At 44.4% G+C, this 17,919-nt stretch overlaps 1 protein-coding gene across 5 annotated transcripts in view; it reads right to left on the bottom strand.

The window, feature by feature from the left end:
* Nucleotides 1-9: 9 nt before the first annotated feature.
* LOC121298495 (band 4.1-like protein 3) overlaps nt 10-17,919 on the bottom strand; it is a 29,649-nt gene continuing 11,739 nt past the window's right edge. For 2 of the 5 annotated variants that reach the window (XM_041225635.1, XM_041225636.1), the window contains exons 2-17: nt 13,641-13,765; nt 13,273-13,446; nt 11,293-11,397; nt 10,705-10,747; nt 10,207-10,282; nt 9,814-10,032; nt 9,504-9,591; nt 9,122-9,274; nt 7,926-8,023; nt 6,923-7,098; nt 6,200-6,351; nt 5,792-5,836; nt 5,274-5,309; nt 4,644-4,811; nt 4,198-4,281; nt 10-3,405 (exon numbers count right to left, since the gene is read on the bottom strand). In XM_041225635.1, coding sequence (XP_041081569.1) covers nt 1,228-3,405; nt 4,198-4,281; nt 4,644-4,811; nt 5,274-5,309; nt 5,792-5,836; nt 6,200-6,351; nt 6,923-7,098; nt 7,926-8,023; nt 9,122-9,274; nt 9,504-9,591; nt 9,814-10,032; nt 10,207-10,282; nt 10,705-10,747; nt 11,293-11,397; nt 13,273-13,446; nt 13,641-13,748 — 3,903 coding nt within the window. In that variant the 5' untranslated portion in view covers nt 13,749-13,765 and the 3' untranslated portion in view covers nt 10-1,227. The remainder of the gene's footprint in view (nt 3,406-4,197; nt 4,282-4,643; nt 4,812-5,273; nt 5,310-5,791; nt 5,837-6,199; nt 6,352-6,922; nt 7,099-7,925; nt 8,024-9,121; nt 9,275-9,503; nt 9,592-9,813; nt 10,033-10,206; nt 10,283-10,704; nt 10,748-11,292; nt 11,398-13,272; nt 13,447-13,640; nt 13,766-17,919) is intronic. The other 3 variants (XM_041225637.1, XM_041225638.1, XM_041225640.1) reach the window with 3 other exon arrangements.

The following is a 17,919-nucleotide window of genomic DNA, read 5'->3' as shown; positions in this document are numbered from 1 at the left end:
CTTACATTCTCTTGGGTTGTTTTAACAGTTAAAAAATGTTTGGTTCTGCATTGACCAGTTCAAAATCTGGGACCACGCAAACATCTGACAGAAAGCCTGCCAGTGTAATTGACGCCAAGGTCCTACACAGAGCAGTGCTGACAAAGAGAGGGGTGCAGAGTTAGGAGAAACGAGCAATGGTTCAGGGGTGCAGGGAGCAGGCAGAGCAGCCACTCAATCTCAGGGGTCTCTCACTGAGTTTGAACACACAAGCTCTCCTTTTCTATAGTACTTCCCCAACACCAGCCCTCGGGGTGCTGGTCATCCCCTCACAGGGATGGATCAAGTGCTGAATCCCAGGAGACTGACCAAAGCCACCTATCTGCCTTTCCATCTGTCTGCAGGAATTGATTTAGTATCTGATAAAGATGACAGACTGACAGCTTCTGGGATTTTATGAACTTGATAGGAATCCCTTTTTAAATTCCTGAAAGATTTAAAGCTGCATGCCACCACATGACAGCATGAGTGAAATAGTATTGCTGTTGAAGCTTTGTCACAACCTTCATAACTGATTCTTCTTGTAGACAAAATAGGTAACTGCATTTCAGGCTTTTTATCAAATCATTTCTTTTTTTATTTACAATTGTTGGGAAACTGCAGCCTCAATTTCACATTTGTGGAAAATGTTTCAAGCTGGTTTGGTTGTAAAGTGAAATGCTCAAATTAATTGTACTTTAGACCCACTCACCCATCCAGACCTTATTCTGGGCGGCATCAGAGACACTGGCACTGACAAATTAAGCACTGGAGAAACCTCTGAGCTTAGGAGTGGGCAGTGCCATCGCAAAAAGCGTAAAGACGTCTTTTTCCTTACAACCAGCTGAAAGACATGTCTAAATGTTTGTTTAAACTGAGGGTTGGAGGGAAAAAGAGTGATGGTTGGAGGGAGACAACCAAAGCAAGTTGCAAGCCAAAGTGTGAGAAAGTACAGCTTTCAGGGTCAAGACAAAGCTCCGATACTCCGGCAGGCTTCTACCGACGTGCAAGCACGATGACCGCTCGGTGTTTAAAGGAGGGGGAGGAGGTGCAAGGAGAGAGGGGGCAGTCCACAGTTCATGGTAGACAAATGCAGCGCTGTGTCAGCTCGTTTCAATGAGACAGCAAAAAAGTGTTGGAAACACTTTTTTTCATATATTACGCACAGATATATATATAAATATATATTTGTAGTTAATAAAATAAATATTAATGGATATGCTGTATCATCGGATGGTACGCATGGAAGTGGATGCTAAGCAGATTTACCACATGTTTTTTCTTTGCCACTTCTGGGCCAGGGTCCTTGGGGACAGTTCGGCTGGGTCTGGGGGGCACAGCAGGCCCCTGGCGCTTTATTGGTTTTGCCGGAACCTCTGGCATATCTGTACAGGCTGTCTCGGTCTTGGTGTCTGAGCACTGGGTGTCCTGTGCTTTTTTGTCAGCCTGTTCATTTTTTTGTTCAGACTCTGCAAGACCCTTCCCAGCATCCACGGTCTCTCCAGTCTCCCCTTTCTCCATTTCTTCTGTCCCATGGGTTGACTTGCCGGCATGTTCCTCAGGTTTGCCATGACTATGTTGGTCGCTAGCCTTCTGTTTGCTTTCCTGAGTGGTTAGGGTGGCAACAGCAACTAGACTTGGGTCAGGTATGTGAAAACCAGATGTCTCCTCGTCTAGCTTCCTGCTATCTTGTATCAACTCGTTTGATTTGCTTTCACACAAATTCGAATCGTTCTTCCCAGAACGGTCCTGATTGCATTCTGTACCTGATCCCTGGCTCTTATTTCCCAGAGCAGTATTCTGACTATTGTCCTCATCTGGTTTTAATTCCGAGTATCCTTTCTTATATTCAACATCTCCTACTTTTTTGGATTCTTTTGCTCCTGGTTCTGTGAGTTTGGAAGACCTGTCTTCCTTTGCCTCCTCGCCATCAGCTTCACACCTTATGTCTGTCTCCGGAAATAGGATGATTGTGCCCTCTTCTACCTGGTCTCTAATGGTAGTCTGTCCCTCATCATTTCCAGGAGATTTTTCTTTAGAACCCTCATGACTTTTGAGTGCTTTCTTTTCAGCTTCAGAAGATTGTTCCTCTGTGAAGGAGTCTTCTGCTTTTTCTTTGTTTAGAGGCTCTGGCTTCTCAGATTTATCGTTTAAAGGAAAGTCTTTCTCGGATGTTTCTTCCTCAGCTACTGCATGCACAGTCAGTTTAATTGTTTCTGGTCGCTTTGGCTCAAGATCCATTTGTTCCTCTGCTCCATTGTCTGCTTGGTGACTAATCTTCTCTTCTATCATTTTGTCCTCTACTTTCTGGATTTCCTCCCCATCTGGAAAAACTGTTTTCTCTGTGTCTTTGGAGAGTTCTATCACACTCAGAACTGAGCATGTTTTAATTAAAGACATGTATTTTTCCTCTGTCACGGTATTTTTCTCATCTTCCTCAGTTTCACATTTTCCACTGTCACCAACTCCTACTTTTGCTTCCTCCTCATTCAGAAAGGAAGCTAGTTCATTCCCTTTAACTTTATTAGGGCTTGTCTCTTCTTGCTTTAAGGATGGCCTAGAATCTGGAGGTTCTGATTTTGGTTTTGATTGCACCTCGGTTGCATCTTGGAGTAAGGAAGTCTGCTTTTCTAGGGAAGAAGGTGACTTTGGTCTCTCTACTTCTTCCATTTGCAAATAGGGTTCTGATGAAACAGTCATCGTCTCCTGAAAATCTGACCTATATTCTTCAGATTCATTTCCTTCACTGTGTATTTTATCTGGTGGTGTTTCTTCATCGCTCTCCAAATCCTTATTTTCCTCTCCAGTGTCTGGATGTTCTGTCTCATAAAACAGGTCTGCAGGCTTCCCAAGGTTGAGGCTTTGTGGTCTCAGCTCCTTCTGGACTCTAACAGAGTCGGTCTGTCGTTCATCTTGGGTTTCCAAGACCCAGGATTCAGCCTCTATTTCAGAAACACCTTGTGATTTCTCTTTTACAGATTCACCCAAAGATTCTTGGGCTTGAGTTCCCTCTTGACAGACAGTTACAGTGTCATCCAGTTTTTTTTCAAGATTCTGTGGTTTGGAAGATTCTGCTCCATATTCTTGTGCTGAGGGGGCTTCTTTGCCAGTCACTGCTTTCTCATCCAAAGCTTCCTGAACCACTGTCTCTTCTGCAGCATCCTGGTCCTCCATCATATCCTTGCCCTCTTGAGCTCCTCCTAATTTTTGAACAGCCTCCTCCTGTGAGCTTACCGCAGCAAGGCTTTCCTCCTCTGTTCTGTCTAGGGAGTCTACAGCTTGCTCCTGATCCTGAGCAGAAGACTTTTCCTTCTTATCTTTCAATGCAACAGCCAGCAGCTCTTGGCTGGAGATATGCTTTTCAATAAATACCCACTCCTCAGAGCCCTATGATATTGATATAGATTGAACACAGTTAGCATCACACGGTCTCCCCATCCCCCTTAACTTTACTGAAAGTCTCTTCCTTACTGGATATGTGCATTCTTTGAAATAGTGTGACAGCTAGAACAATAATGTGCTAGCAGGTCAAACACATCTCATATTCAGCTCAACCAGAGAAACCAGTTGTAATATGTTCATGGTGGCTGGTGGAGTCTTTATTAGTGAGATCAGTACATCAGGTTGCATTTTAAAACATACTGCTACACATTACCTATATTTGGAAGTGGGCTATTTTTAATTCATCTAGATACACTCCATTTAGCTGCAATTCCACTTATCGCCAAAACCTAGCCTGGCGATAGGTCATCACAGGAATTAACCTGGTGAGATTCTCTTGTTTTTCCAAAATATGTATGCCTTCTTTCTGTTCCCTCAGTTTTGACTTTGTGTCTAAAACTTTCTTAAATAATCATGATTTGGGGTTTTGTTTTATTTTTAAGTTTGGTAATTAAAGTTCTCTACAAAGTGTATTATACTCTCAAAAAGCATTATCAATAGGCTACCCTTTCTTGCCCTAGAGCGGGGACAGGGTCTCAGACTGTGCTGAAAGGGCTGAATACCTAGGACCATGTTATCATCACATGCACCACCACTAGGGCATAGCACTCCCCTGCAGCTAACAAGATGACTCTACCTGGCATACCCATACAGTACCACTGTTCAAAACCTGCTCTGGTTGAATCTGTGATACAATGCACAAGTGGAAGGAAGAAGAGAGAGAGAGAGCAAGATAACCTCGGGTGAAGATACCACAGTCTTCTGGGTGAAGCCTTCTACAGCAGTGGCCACAGGCTCCTCCCTCCCCTCTTCTCCCGACGACTGATTTTTACAGTTCCACAGGGAGAGGCGTAAAAGACAAAAAAGAAGACAGAACAGTAATTAAACATGAACTCCCTCAAAGCTTAAAGGAGCAGTACTTAATTCCTCTTATTGAATTCATTATTTCATTCTAACATATATACTCGTCATAAAAATGCTGCAGGGACATTTTTTTGTTCTTTCAGGGATATAACGTATGGTTCTCACAACATATATCTAAACGATGGATATTCAAACAAAACTGACACCCTTCTCTCCCCTCGCACACACACACACACACACACACACACACACAGACACCCCTCTCTCCCCTCTCATGCACACAATAACCCCCCTTCTCACACCCCTCAGTGTGGACTCACAGGCTTCTTCTCTGGCGTGGTCCCGGTTGAGCCCCTGTATTTCTGGGAGGTGGCGGAAAGCCGTTTTTCCCGGTGGACCAGCTTGCTGTTGGGTTCCTTCAAGGCTCTCTTCAGCTCATTGATGCTGGCCTGGTGCTTCATCAACACATCCTCTGTCTTGTCCGGGAACTGTGGAACCAGAGCAATTTAAATATGTCAACAAGGCCTGCAAGTCACACACACGCACATCCTTGGCCATTAAAGGTGGGGGTACCATGAAGGTATGGTTGAGTGTAGGAAGAGGACTTTTTTGGGCTCTTTGAGGCTTGTCCCATTCTAGCTCACTGTCAGGCAGGTTTCCTGAATAAGCTCATTATTATAGCTGCTGCAGTATCATCTGATAGACACAATCTAAACATCCTTTTCCTCAACTTGCCCTTTCTGTACATACTGTATACACCCTCTAGTCCTACTCTCTGTGCATATTTTGAAACAATAACATGGCCAGACCCCCCACAATTCCCCTTTCTTGTACTAGTTTTGATACATTTCACAACCTAAAATAAAGTATTGTTTATTTTTAAGTATCAACTAGGGACCAACACACACACACACAGGGCTAGCAGCAGATTGTAGTTGATACCAAACTACCTCCTGTTTGTGTTGGGGGGTGGACTCCTGATCCGACTGACAGCCCAGAGAGAGAAAAAGAGAGAGAGAAAGAGAGAGAGAGAGAGAGAGAGAGAGACAGAGAGAGAGAGGAGGGGGTCAATAAGGGACAGACACCACAGACAGGCCGACAACCCATATAAGCATACTCCTAACTATATCCTAAACACAATCAAAACGCAGTTGCATATGTCAGATATTGATTTTAAACATGAACACATGCATATGGAGTTGAAACTGGGCAATAAGGTATAGATTACACTAAATTAGGGATTGAACACAAGGAGAAATGGGGTTCTACTCCAGACAAAGATGACTGAAGAGAAAACAAGGTGACCCTTGATTATTCTAGACAATGGACACAGACAAATTCAGGTTTCTCCGTTGACTCAGAACAATATGAGGGGAAACGTGGGGAGAGAGGAGGACAGGAAGAAGGACTCTCTTGGTAAGATGACGTTTGTTTTTGCGAAACGTGACAGGATGAAAGACAGATATACCTCCTGCTTATTGTCGGCTGGTAACTCGTCCTCCATATCCTCCTTCTGTAAGCACAGGGTTAAAACGAGACAGAGAGAAATAAATAGAGAAATAGGGGAGGTACTGCAGAGGATGAAGATTTTAAACAGGGAGGTTCATCTGATCTCTAATGGGTATCGATGGGTGTACAGGGAAGACTCAAAACAAACGTGTCACAAAGGGGCTTCGCTGTGGAGCCGGCCATGTCTGACCACCCAAAGAGAAGCAGAGTGGCACTTTAACCTCAAGTGTTTCCATTAACTATGCAGTCTAGAGAGAACACTACTATAACCAGTGTAGCATCCACAGGGAGAGTGAGAGAATCTACACAGCTCACTGTGTTCTGTCCAGAAAGCAAAAAGGGGGACGGAACGCCAGCAGCACTTCACCTTGAACTCCTTGATCTTGGTGGGCGAGGTGGCACTGTAGGAACTCTCCTCATCCTGCTCATCTCCCGATCGTCTCCGCTGCCTCTCACTGGCGCTGCGTTGCGCCACTCCCTCACGGTTCTCTCCGAGGACGGAGGCTGGGCGGGAGAACTCTGCAGGTTAGAAATGTGAATAGGACAAACCGTGCAACAGGACAGGGAAGGGCAGGAAGGGTGCTCACAGACTGGGGGAGGGAGCTTCACAAAATGAGGCAGAATTTATGATGTGTCTGCAGAATTCAGGTGGCACGGCCAGGATCATGCTCTCAGCACTTACAGTCCACACTTCAGAACAACAATGAATCAAAATGATATTAACATTTTAAAAAATGTAGCTGTCATTCTCTACTGAACATACTAAGGTACCTTGATTCTGGTGATAAAGGTAAACTGTGTTAGATACATAGTATAAGCATGGGGAAAGCATGGCAAATATACAATGGGTGTCTGCGAGTGAGAAACAGAAACACTAAAACCCCTTACTGTATAATACAACTGTTAGTTCTTCATCAGTAAAATATGAAGTTTCTTGAAATAAAAAAAGAGACCATGGATAAAAAGGAGTTTACAGTATTTTACAATCTATAGGAAAAATAATCTCAAGCCACAGAGTGCAGCTGCGCATATTTCTTGTGAAGCCGTAGCGCGAGGATGCCTCACGGAGATGTCACTGAGCGGCACTCACCTCCATCCAGGCTGCGGGACAGCAGGTACCTCTTGCTGGCTGACCTCTCGAATGTAGGGGCCGGCCTGTCGATGAGTGCGCTGGCCTGCCGCGTTTGGGTCTGTGTCCGCCCGCTGTATCGGAACTTGGAACCCGTTACCAGGAATCCTTTGGGAGGTGGCTCGGGGGACACCAGCCTGGGGGGGGGCAGGGAAGAGAGAAAGAGGGAAGCACAGAGAACTATTTTTGGAATTGGGAAAAACAGAAAAGTTCATAATGTTATAACAGAACTGGGAACATTTTAAACATGAAACAGAAGAAGAGGGTGTGAATTCAAACGTTAGAAACACAATGACGCTTCATTATATTACTTTTGTACCTGTTCACAAATGTAAAATACCTGATAGAACCACGGCTTGTTTTTAACGCATCACAGTGAATCAATGTTGGAGTCCGGAAGAAGTGAATGCAGCCTCACCCTACTTCTCAAATTAACCCTTTAAACACCCATGGGTACTATCCCATCCCTGTAGCATCAATGCTCTGCCAATCCACTGCCCTTGAGGTGCCTCAAACACACCCCTAGCAAGCCCACTCCTGAGCTCAAGACCAGTTCAGCTTCCCGATCACCCTTAGTTTGAATAGGGCTCTACTACTCTGACTCCATCAAAGCTGGTCCTTCCACTCTCTGGTCTTTGCTCTAACCCTGTTCTAAATTAATTGAATCAATTAACCTTCCAGACCCTGAAGTAGTTCACGATATCATTTTACCTGTTAAACCTGAAGTGGCATGGCCCTCCAGGAACGGGATTGGACACATCTGCTATACAGGGTGTACTGTTAGAGGCACACATCTTCTCTCTCCAGGAGGTGGTGCTAATTTGTTCAATACTGCGTACTCTGTTTCAGATTCCTGCTGGTGGTGAACTGCTGTACAGACCACCACGGATGAGAAGAGGGTTTTTTTTTTTTAAAAGCTGGCTGTGTGGGCGAGGGCACCTCAAGGCTCCCTGTGTCCCCTTACCTAAAGAAGGTGTGGTGCTCGATGCAGACCTTCCAGAGACGCTTGGCAGCCCGGTGGTTTGGCAGCTTGAAGCCAATGGTGCTCTCAAACTGCTCATACTAAGAAGGGAGAAAAGCAGAGGGGGTTAGTCTGGCTTGAGGCCCAGGATACAATGTGGCACCTTTTTTTTTTTTTTGCTGTGCTTTGGCTACTTTCAACACGCTAAATAAATGTAAAAAAGCAGTTTATTTCTGGTTGGTTAACATGGCGCATTTTTCCTCTCAGAAAACAAATTATGATAATGACATTTGGGAGTGAAAAGCTTTTGTGAATCTAGTCCAACATCTATAAATAACACACCCTGTTTTAAACCTATTCACAAATATATAAAAGTCTGCTTTATTAAATAATATAGTTTGATATGCATGATGCTCTATACTGTAGAGTTTATATCATTCAACACACTTGCTTAGTGAACAAGGGCTCCCCAAGTTTGAAAGCCAACTTTCTACTTTTCTTCAATTAAAATTAGATTTTGGATACAGCCCAGTTCTGGTAAAAGCACTCTTTATTCTCCCTTTCTCATGCACTGGATTTTTCTTTTCACATGAGCCACTCCAGTGATCTGCAGGAATGAGGCTGCCCCCCCCCCCCCCCCCCCCCGAGTGAGAGGAAAGAATGTCAGCGCCCGGTCGCTGTGTGTGTAACTGTGTAAACGGCACGGCTCCCAAATATCTCTCAGATTACCTAACAGCGGTCTCCGTAGCTCTTATTATTCCTGGGTAAAACTGCATACTGGAGCTCCAAACCTGGTCTGGAAATGCTTACCTTGCTTTGGAAAAGTCTCTCAAGTCTCAAAAGTGAGTATGTGTTACATTGTGCCTTATAAACACTCTGTTCAACCTACTTATGATTTAATACATTTAAAAATAAAAGCGTGTTCTTGTAAAATTCCAAAACATGGTCAAATTAAAGTAACCCTGACACTGATTAACTAGGCTTCAGAACCAGCTGCAGAATACAACAGCCACATTCCATTCACAATAAGGTTAGAGTAGCCAGAGAAAGATTTTCTGCTGAACGACTCCTCCCTGGCACTGCATCCAAGTAAACAAGTTGCACATGATCATGTGCAAAGGGCAAGAACAAAACACTGCAAATTTGGCTTCAAGGTGTCGAAAATGAGTTGCATGATGACCCGTGAAACCAGGTCTCACCTCTCCGGGCCGGATCTTGATGTAGAAGTTGCTTCTCTTGTAGGAGATCTTGAGGATCTTGGGCCAGGCAAAACGATTGATTCGCAGCCGGTCCCTATAGATGAGCAGCCCATTGGCACAGACCCCCAGCATGATGTCAATCCCTTCCGAGTCCTGCCAACAAGGAGGGTGGGAGGAGGACAAAGGGCAAGTGAAATAAAAAAAAACAGGATGGAAAGCCAGCAGAGAGGAATTGGTTACTCTTGGTGTAATACACGGTCTATATGCCTTATATATATTTTTTTTATATATATATATATATATATATATATATATATATATATATATATATATATATATATATATATATAATATATATATATTATTGCAGCTATGACAGTACCTTGGCATGGTGCAGGTCAACTCCATACATCGAGAGCTTCTTGGCATTTTCAAGAAAGCTGATTTCAGCCTCTGCAGGCATCATCCCCCTGAAATAAAACAAATCACTATTACACAGTCCTGAGTCAGAGTATTCAGAGTACACAGAGTGGAAGTGAGTGCATCTCTAGTGTCCTCCTCTCTGATCTGGATGCGTGGTGCTGGTTCATGACACTCTGCTCTGTGTGGAGTTTCAGCTGTGCAGAGACACTATGAAGTGGAGTTTACCTGCACAGCATGGAGCTGACTGCATGTAGGGCAGCATGGCTAACCTGTAGGTGCGGTGCAGCTCGATCACTCTCTCCTCCAGTTCGCGGGTCTGGTTCGGGGCGAAGCGGAAGTTGCTGGCGTAGTCTGCACCGTGCTCCTCCGGGTCGAAGTCTCCGAGCTCGGCCTGCACGGCGTATGAGCCCAGCAGAGCATGCGTGACAAAGGAGCAGGGCAGCCGGCCCGACAAGATATCATCCCGGAGCTGCAGGCACAAGTAATACCTGACCAGAGAGAGAGTATGAGAGAGGGGCAGTGTGAGAGAACAGAGAGTGAGAGAGGAGATAGACAGCATGTATCGCAGAGAGATAGAGAGCATGAGAGGAAGATAGAGAGAAGTGAAGTGAGAGAATGAAGCAGGGAGAAGAAGTGAGGCAGAGAGGGGCTGCAGTGCCTACCTGGTGATGTCCTCGATTAGCTGGGATGGGTCTGGTGGATAGAACTTGACCGCAAAGGCAAAATGCCACGAGGCAGCTAGAGACACAGAAACAGGTGTGAGATGAATGTCCCTATGGACCAGTAGGCCAAGGCTGGACTGAAACAACTTGGCTGGGTCAGAAGCTGAGCACCACAAGTTTTCTCCTAATCAGAATCTGAGACTGTGTCTGTAGATTGGGTGGAAGCTGAAGTCTTTCATATATTAGTCCATTCATAGCCTGTCACTCCAGCATGGCACCCTGTCAAACAGCCTTCACAATTTCCAAGCCTTTGGGAATAACAGTGCTTTTACAACATTACAATTTGGGTACAAACCAAAATAAAATCGATATAAGCTACAGTTAAGTACAAGTACGTTGTAAAAAGCCATAAATGTGTGTTTTAAATATGTACATAGAGGCAATGTTTCTCAGCTTAGCTTGGAGTGAACTGCAAGGTCAAAAATAAAAGGGCCTCACTGCGCATCTGTTTCTTGATCTCCTTTGAAGGGTCCAGCCAGTTCTGAAAAGACATGAACAGTTTGCTTCAGTCAGTTATAGTGGCTGTGGACTGAAGGGGCTAATGCCAATGGTATTGCTCTGCTAATTCAGCCTGATACATGTGGCACTGCCTATATTTCCATAGACAGGAGGATTCAGCTCCAAAGCTTGGCCAATTGTCCGTCAGTGGTTTCCCATGGACACACATGGTTCAAAACCCTTAAGAACATCCTGAGCAAGAACAACCATGTATTCAAGTCTATCACCTCCAGTAATGTGGCTGTAACTGGTTATTTTCAATGCAGGAGAGATGCATAAAAATAAATCCCAATACCCAGCACAGCATCATACCGTCATTGCCCCAAGGCATTTTAATAAAGACTGAATGGTACAATGATTATGTCACTTTAATGCCAAATCCTAACCTCAGGGTGATTTGCTCATGAACTAGCCACAATTATGCTATGTAAAGAGCCCGAATTAGGATGAATTAACGAGGGCAACCAAACAGAAAGCGTCACACCAGACTTCCTACTAACAAGCCTCCCATCTGAGCTGTGGACTGACCTTCTGACTGTCCATATCGCAGAACGTCAACCCGAAGTAATCCTTCTCCAAAAGGTTGAGGTGCTCACACACCATGTCGAGGAGAGCCTGTCCTCGGCTGTGCTTCTGACAGAGAGAGTCAGAGAAAAGTTACAGGGATCTGACAGACAACACAAACAAGAGGGGTGGGGGGGGGGGGGGGGGGGGGGGTTGGGTTATTTTGATAAGCCTATGTTAAGAATAATTTAATAGATATGTAGTATCATGGAATCTGTCAATCACAGCCACCAAAGGGGCGGAGTAAAATGGAACAGAAGATATTCTTATGGACTTACTGATATTCTTACTGACTCCCAAAGTATTAACAGAACCTTTCTACAGAGCTGTTCACAAGTAAGCAGTGTACTGTGCTTATTGACTGCTGCTTGTCTTGTCTACACCGCGCCCCATCCCTACAGACAGAGCGCTCTGTGCTGGTGGCTCTGTCTAGCGCTCTTTCGGGAGCATCTGCCTACAAAATTCACTGCCTGGTTTCTACGGTGATGGAGAGAGAAAAGATGGGGTGTTGCCACAGCAGTAAGAGCTGATGGACTGAAATGCAGGCTGGTTTAGTGTTTTTTGCTGCTGGACTATGAGGCAGGCTGACACAGTGGTGTGTGGAAGCACTGCCACTGCGGTTTGTGACCCCTGTTGGTGAGATGAAATTAAAAACTTTACTGTGTGGTTTGTTTTGCATAGTAGTTCAGGCCTGTTTGCATCCAGCCTCTGCTTTATTACATAAGCAACAACTTTGAGCCAGTTGAGTCTTAGTTGGTAAAAACAGTGACATGAATGGCCAGTGACAGAGTATTTTAAATTCCAGCATTAACACAGTCCGGGGGGTTTACTCCACACAGATGTGTCACATTTAGCAGCAGAAACAGCCAAGCTATACCAAGTGAATGCATTCTTAAAATGTTTCAGAACTAAGGTCAAAGCCTGCAGCTTGGGGCCCCGGGGAGCTGTAGGCCTCTGGTAAATGTCAAAATCACCCTAATTAATCCTTGCTCGCAAACACTCCTTGTTATAAGCATGACAGAAATGACTAGCCTGCTTTCGGAAGTCTGTTATTACCCAGATAGTGAGACTTCAACATGGCAAGCCTGACATCACTGCCTTGCAATTTGGAGCACGGTATAGGAAGGATAAATTGTTGGATTACAGCCTGGCAGTGGCAGGAGGTGTTTTATTTCCTAAAGTATTTCTGTTAGCGGGCTGCTTCCATGTTACTGGTTCTTTTGAAGTGGTGCCTTTGCAGGAGACCGGAGAATGGAGTGTTTAGAGTAGAGCTTTTTACTGAGGTGAAGGGTAATGACAGCGCTGGAGAGCAGAGATTGGAATGCCTAGACTAGGGCTCATTACTGAGGGGCAGGGGGATGACAGCACTGTTCCTGTACTCCTTTCTTTATTGAAATGAGTATGGATTTCTCATCTCTGGGCAGTTTGTTTTATTGATTTGTGTTTTACCAAGAAGACAGTGGGCTTTTTGCCCTTGTCGGAGGTTTACGCTGTGTATGTAATTTACGCTTATTGAGACAGGGTGAGTGAGGTCTTTGAACAGTATAGATCTGCAAGGGGTAGAAGCCCCTTTCATGTGTGTCATTTTCTAATGACACACATGAATGACATGGCAGTTGCTATGTGTCTAATCTCTTGTATCAGCTTATTCAAATGCTCCTCAAGCCTGAATATTATCATTATTGCTACAGGAGTGCTGGGCTGCGGCACCCTGCATCTTGCACTGTAGAATCATCTCATCATATTCATTATTCATTCCATTACACTGATTACTCTTGAATTCCCAGAGGAAAAGCAATGATTTATGGACATTCCTGATTTACATTAAATATATATTATTATGCATGAATATATATTTCCATTTACAACATTTAAACCCTATTCGTACTTGCACATGAACTCATAGTAACAGAGAGTGGACAGGCTGTTCCCAAGATAGCCTACCTCGATCTCACCCTCGTACTCAGAGGTGTCCAGTAGGGTCACTTTAAATGGGATGGTCTTTAGCCGCTTGGACGATTTCTGGGGGGATTTGGGGATCTTGCTGGGGGTGGTCTTCTCTGAGACATCATCCCCATCCCTCAAATCCCGGTCTTCGGGTAGCTTTCCGTCATGACCCTGAGAGTGAGAAAAATCTACAATTGATGAAGGTTGTCTGGCCAAAACACTGCTCTGTTTTTAAAGTTGTCTTTTTTTAATAACTGTTAGGATATTTGGGAAACCGATCCTATCAGAGTTTTGTTTGTAAGACCACTTCATTTGGTAACATTTGCGCCTGTTGTACTGCATTCATTGCTATCTGGGCCTCTCACCTCCTTGGGTCTATTGCCATCCTGCATGTTCACCGCTGCCCCCTGCTGCTGGGGAGGCTCCTCTGCCACTTTTTTCACCTCCACCTCCATGCTGGTCTCCGTCGTCATGGTTACCACGCACTATCCTGCAGGAGAGAGGAGGAGAGAAGGTGTTAATATCTGACTACTGACAACACTGGGAACATCCTTCTGAAGTCTGTGTGTAAGCTGAAATATTAACTGTCCCTCAATGTTCATAGCAACCTGAAGCACAAAGTACATTCTTTAAAAGGTTCCTTTCTTCTTAGCTGTGTAATATAAATGACATTTTAGCCAGGAACTGTTATGGTGCACATGTGCTTTCTGGCGAACACAACGCAATTATAGAAATGCATTTGTCAGTGATCGTGACAATGTGTGTCTGTCGGTTGTTATATTGATGCTTGCCAGATGCTCAAACGTTGCTCCTGTGTTTAGTATTGTCTTTGAATTGCCAACAATTGCTCAAGCACATCTTGCTGGGTTTTCCTAGAAAGCACTAAAATGCTTTTGTATTGTATTGCTTTGTTCTGTACTATATTCAACTGTGTGGCGTAAACAACACTTTTATTAAGATTATAAAGAACGCAGAGCAGTCACTGACTGAATGGTCGAGTAGGTAAATTGAAATCAAAAGAAACTGAAACAAACACGAAATACTGCAATAGGAAAAACATAATTAGAGCCTAGGTCATTTATTATTATACAAATGCATTTGAATTACTAAACTGCAAAAATTCAGTTCATAACTTCAGGATTTCATCCTCTTTCATTCATACGGTAAGAAAGGAAATGAGATTGAAATGGAGAAAATTGATTGTAGGTACTGAAGCTCCTAAGACCCCACCAACACAGGCAGCGGAGTGCGTCGGTCAATAGGATAGTGGTCACTGGCTCTATTCAAGGTCAGGTGGTGGTCTCAGCCCAATTCCTAGTGAACCACCATCACCACAAACACCAGCGGGTAACAAGGAGACTGAAACATCCTCTCACCCACACATAGGGCAGGGCCACAGCAGACTGGTACTGCGGCAACACAATTAGTTTAGAGGCTAGCTTTGCTGATGAAAGCTTTTTCCAAAGCTGCAAATCTGCCACTGTATGCAAGCGATTCATTCATCCCATTTTTTTCTGTTAAATAAGAATACTAAATAAATCCTGCTTGTCTGTCTGTCTGTCTGTCTGTCTGTCTGTCTGTTCCCCTGGTGCTTTCTCTCTCTACCTCTTCTCTCAGATAAAACCTCACTCTGCCCCCAGCCCTCGTTGGCTCTGTTGGAACGGAGGACTGGTTGCCATGGAGATGGCTCTGAATTTCAAACGCTTTTCTTGCACTGCGTGAATGTGACAGGTCTTGTCAGAGGAGGCAGCTAATCGGGGGAGGAAGGGTGCTCCTGTCAGAGGAGAGGAACAGTCTCAAGCAGGCTCTGCTCAGTGTAACAGCATCTTGCTGCAGTGCAGACCTGGAAACGCCTGGTTTCTGGGCTCTCGGGTTCCACTTTGCTAGTCGTGGGATCAAGATTCTTTCTTAGGCCATGGAAAATGAATTTGTTCATGCAAAGTCCAGGATTAGTTCTTCACCTTTATATGGGACAAGTTTCCCAGCCCTAGAGAGTGAGGATGACTTACCCAGGTCTGAGTTTCTAAGCTTTGGCACTCTGTTTAAAGACTCCTCAAGTTATTGAGTCCTTGGGTGAATCAGAGAGTCTGTCTTCCCAGGGCCTCAGAAAACAAAAAACTTGTTTAGACTAGCAAAGCGCTTCAGAAATGATGTTTGAAGAAAGCTGACATCCTACAAGCGACGGTGTCCTCGGAGCGACAGGGCAGTCAGTGGAGTGCGCTGTGATGCCGCCCCCTGGGATCAGTGGCACGTTACCAGTGCATTTCCAAATCAGAGCCTAAGACTGGGGCTCGGCCAGCTGTGAAAATTAAATGCAATACCCCCACGAACAAGGACAGCTCCTTTTAGGGTGTTCTCATTTACAGCAGAGACTAAATTATTATTATAATGTGTGACATGCATGTTGCATGAGCTTCTTTGCAGAGCCGCCACAAGCGTTTTAAGGGAAAATCACTCAACATTATCCACCAGCCCTGGAGACTGGGGGCACAGGAAGCTGCCAGGTGCAGAGCGGTCAGAAATCACCAGTAGCCTGCACTACCTCACTATTAACTGGCAGCCAACACTGCCTCCCAGTCTCATACCTCGAACCGGCAGTCCATTCTGCTCACAGTCCCCAAGTTCTACAGTAACTACCAGTCTACCCTGCTCTCCAGCCACAAGGCCACACTGCTTAGTTATCTACGCGCAAACCTTTGATAATCTGTAGGGTTGTCATCCATGAACCTAAGTCCAACTATGATTAGAGTTAACATGGCCACAAATCATGACAACCATATTTATAGTGAAATAAAAAAGGGGTGAGTTGGGCTTGAACTTGTGACCTCCTGGCTTCTAAATCTTCCAAGGCTGCGTGTTTCTGTCTCTTAGAGGAGAAAGGGTTAACAGCTGAGCCGGGAGAAACCACAGAACATGGGCAGTCGCGTGAGGACAGCCTAGGGCTTCAGTCTCTCTCCAGCTCCACATGGGAACACAATGGGCATTTTGTTGCTGGCAGTCTCTCTGGTTACTGAATAGCAGTTCTTGCCCAACCTCTGGGATGAGAAGCCACATCCAGCAATCCTTCCCACAGACACGGGGACTCTAATGCTCTCAATAAACCCAGCCACTGCATATGCATACCTAGTAGCCTACTGGCAGCCGTGCTACTATGAATTCAAGCTGCAATGCCATGGGTGTCTACATTCCATCCCTTCTGCATCTCTTAATGTGATCACACCACCTTCAGCTCTGCCAGACACTGCGCAGTGAATACGTAGGCAAGAGTGGGCGATGATGGCACATTATTCCCAGGAGCAGGAATGACAGAATGTCAAGCAAAAGACTGTTAAAAAAAAAAAAAAAAAACACAACAACCACTCTCATTCCATGAAATTGTATTCACTGAACAAGGTGTTTCAATTATAAAATCACACAGGAGAAATGAATAGCTCACCGATGAATATTTGTTATAGTTCATGAGTACAAGATCATTTTGCTCAGTTTCTCTTCTTGGTCCCCTTGCCCAAACTGCACTCTTCTACAGTAAGAGATACCCAACACACAACGTATAACCCTGTACACATTTTAGAGTAGGCACTGGTTCTAAGTCCATGAATGTAAATTAGATGGATCTTGTGATTGGAGCTGCAGCTTAAGAGCATTACAATTATGTTATGTGCAAGGTCTATTCAACTGATCCAAGAGCAGATCTAAGCATCTGTGTCATTTGGCTCATTAAAATAATGTCTTACAGACAGTAATACCCCGTACGACAGCTATAGTCCATAGAAATACACAATTGCTTTTCATAACCTTGGTAGACAAAAGCTGCGGTAATGATGAGATAGTATATGTCAACAACATCATCTCATATCTCAGATTGTAACCACCAATATTACTAGATTCTTCTGTTAATATAAGCCATTATTTACTGCTTTATTAGATCTAAATACATCATGTCTAAGTTAAGCTATGAAACAAAGTATAAGCCACAGGATTCCTCTGAAAACGAGACGGGGCGTCATTTCTACAGTGAAACAGCTCCCACAAACCCAGGGCTGTGCACGACCGCTCAACCGTTCTTGTGACAAATGGCAAGATTCAACTGGGAGTTTTAACAGTCCTGACCACTGCCAGGAGATAATCCCTCAAATACTGTAAAAATGCAGCGCACCCTGCTCTGCCTGATTAGAGACCATTTACGTTCAATATTGCAAATTATGAGCAGGTCGCTTCTGAGATGAGGAATAAGGTGGCACATGTCCAGACCATATGGGGACCTTTCCAAACGAGACGGAACAGCAGCAAGGCTATGAAGGGAGCCTGCTGGTTACAGTAATTAATTACAAGATTGTGACAGTGATCCTATAGTTCTTTTACTTCTGGGCAGTTTACCTCGTCAATATTTCATCTTTCATTTTCCATCTGAAAACTGCAATACCCAGTTTGCTCAAAATGTTTTCCCAGAATTCTGTTCTATGAGTGTCTGTGTTTCCACGGTGATGCCTGACCAGATCCAGTACCTGCTTGGTTCTGGATGCTTTGAACACATTGCTTTAAAAAAAAAAAAAAACACCATGCAGAATTGTTTGAAGCAATGATTGGATTTCCAGACACATTATCTCTATAGCTCGCTATATCACTGTAAGATTAACTAGGCTA

The sequence above is a fragment of the Polyodon spathula genome, chromosome 23 (assembly GCF_017654505.1).
Source record: "Polyodon spathula isolate WHYD16114869_AA chromosome 23, ASM1765450v1, whole genome shotgun sequence".
Taxonomy (NCBI): Eukaryota; Metazoa; Chordata; class Actinopteri; order Acipenseriformes; family Polyodontidae; genus Polyodon; species Polyodon spathula.
The sequence above is the reverse complement of the archived record's forward strand: the minus strand, read 5'-3'. Positions and strand labels throughout refer to the sequence as shown.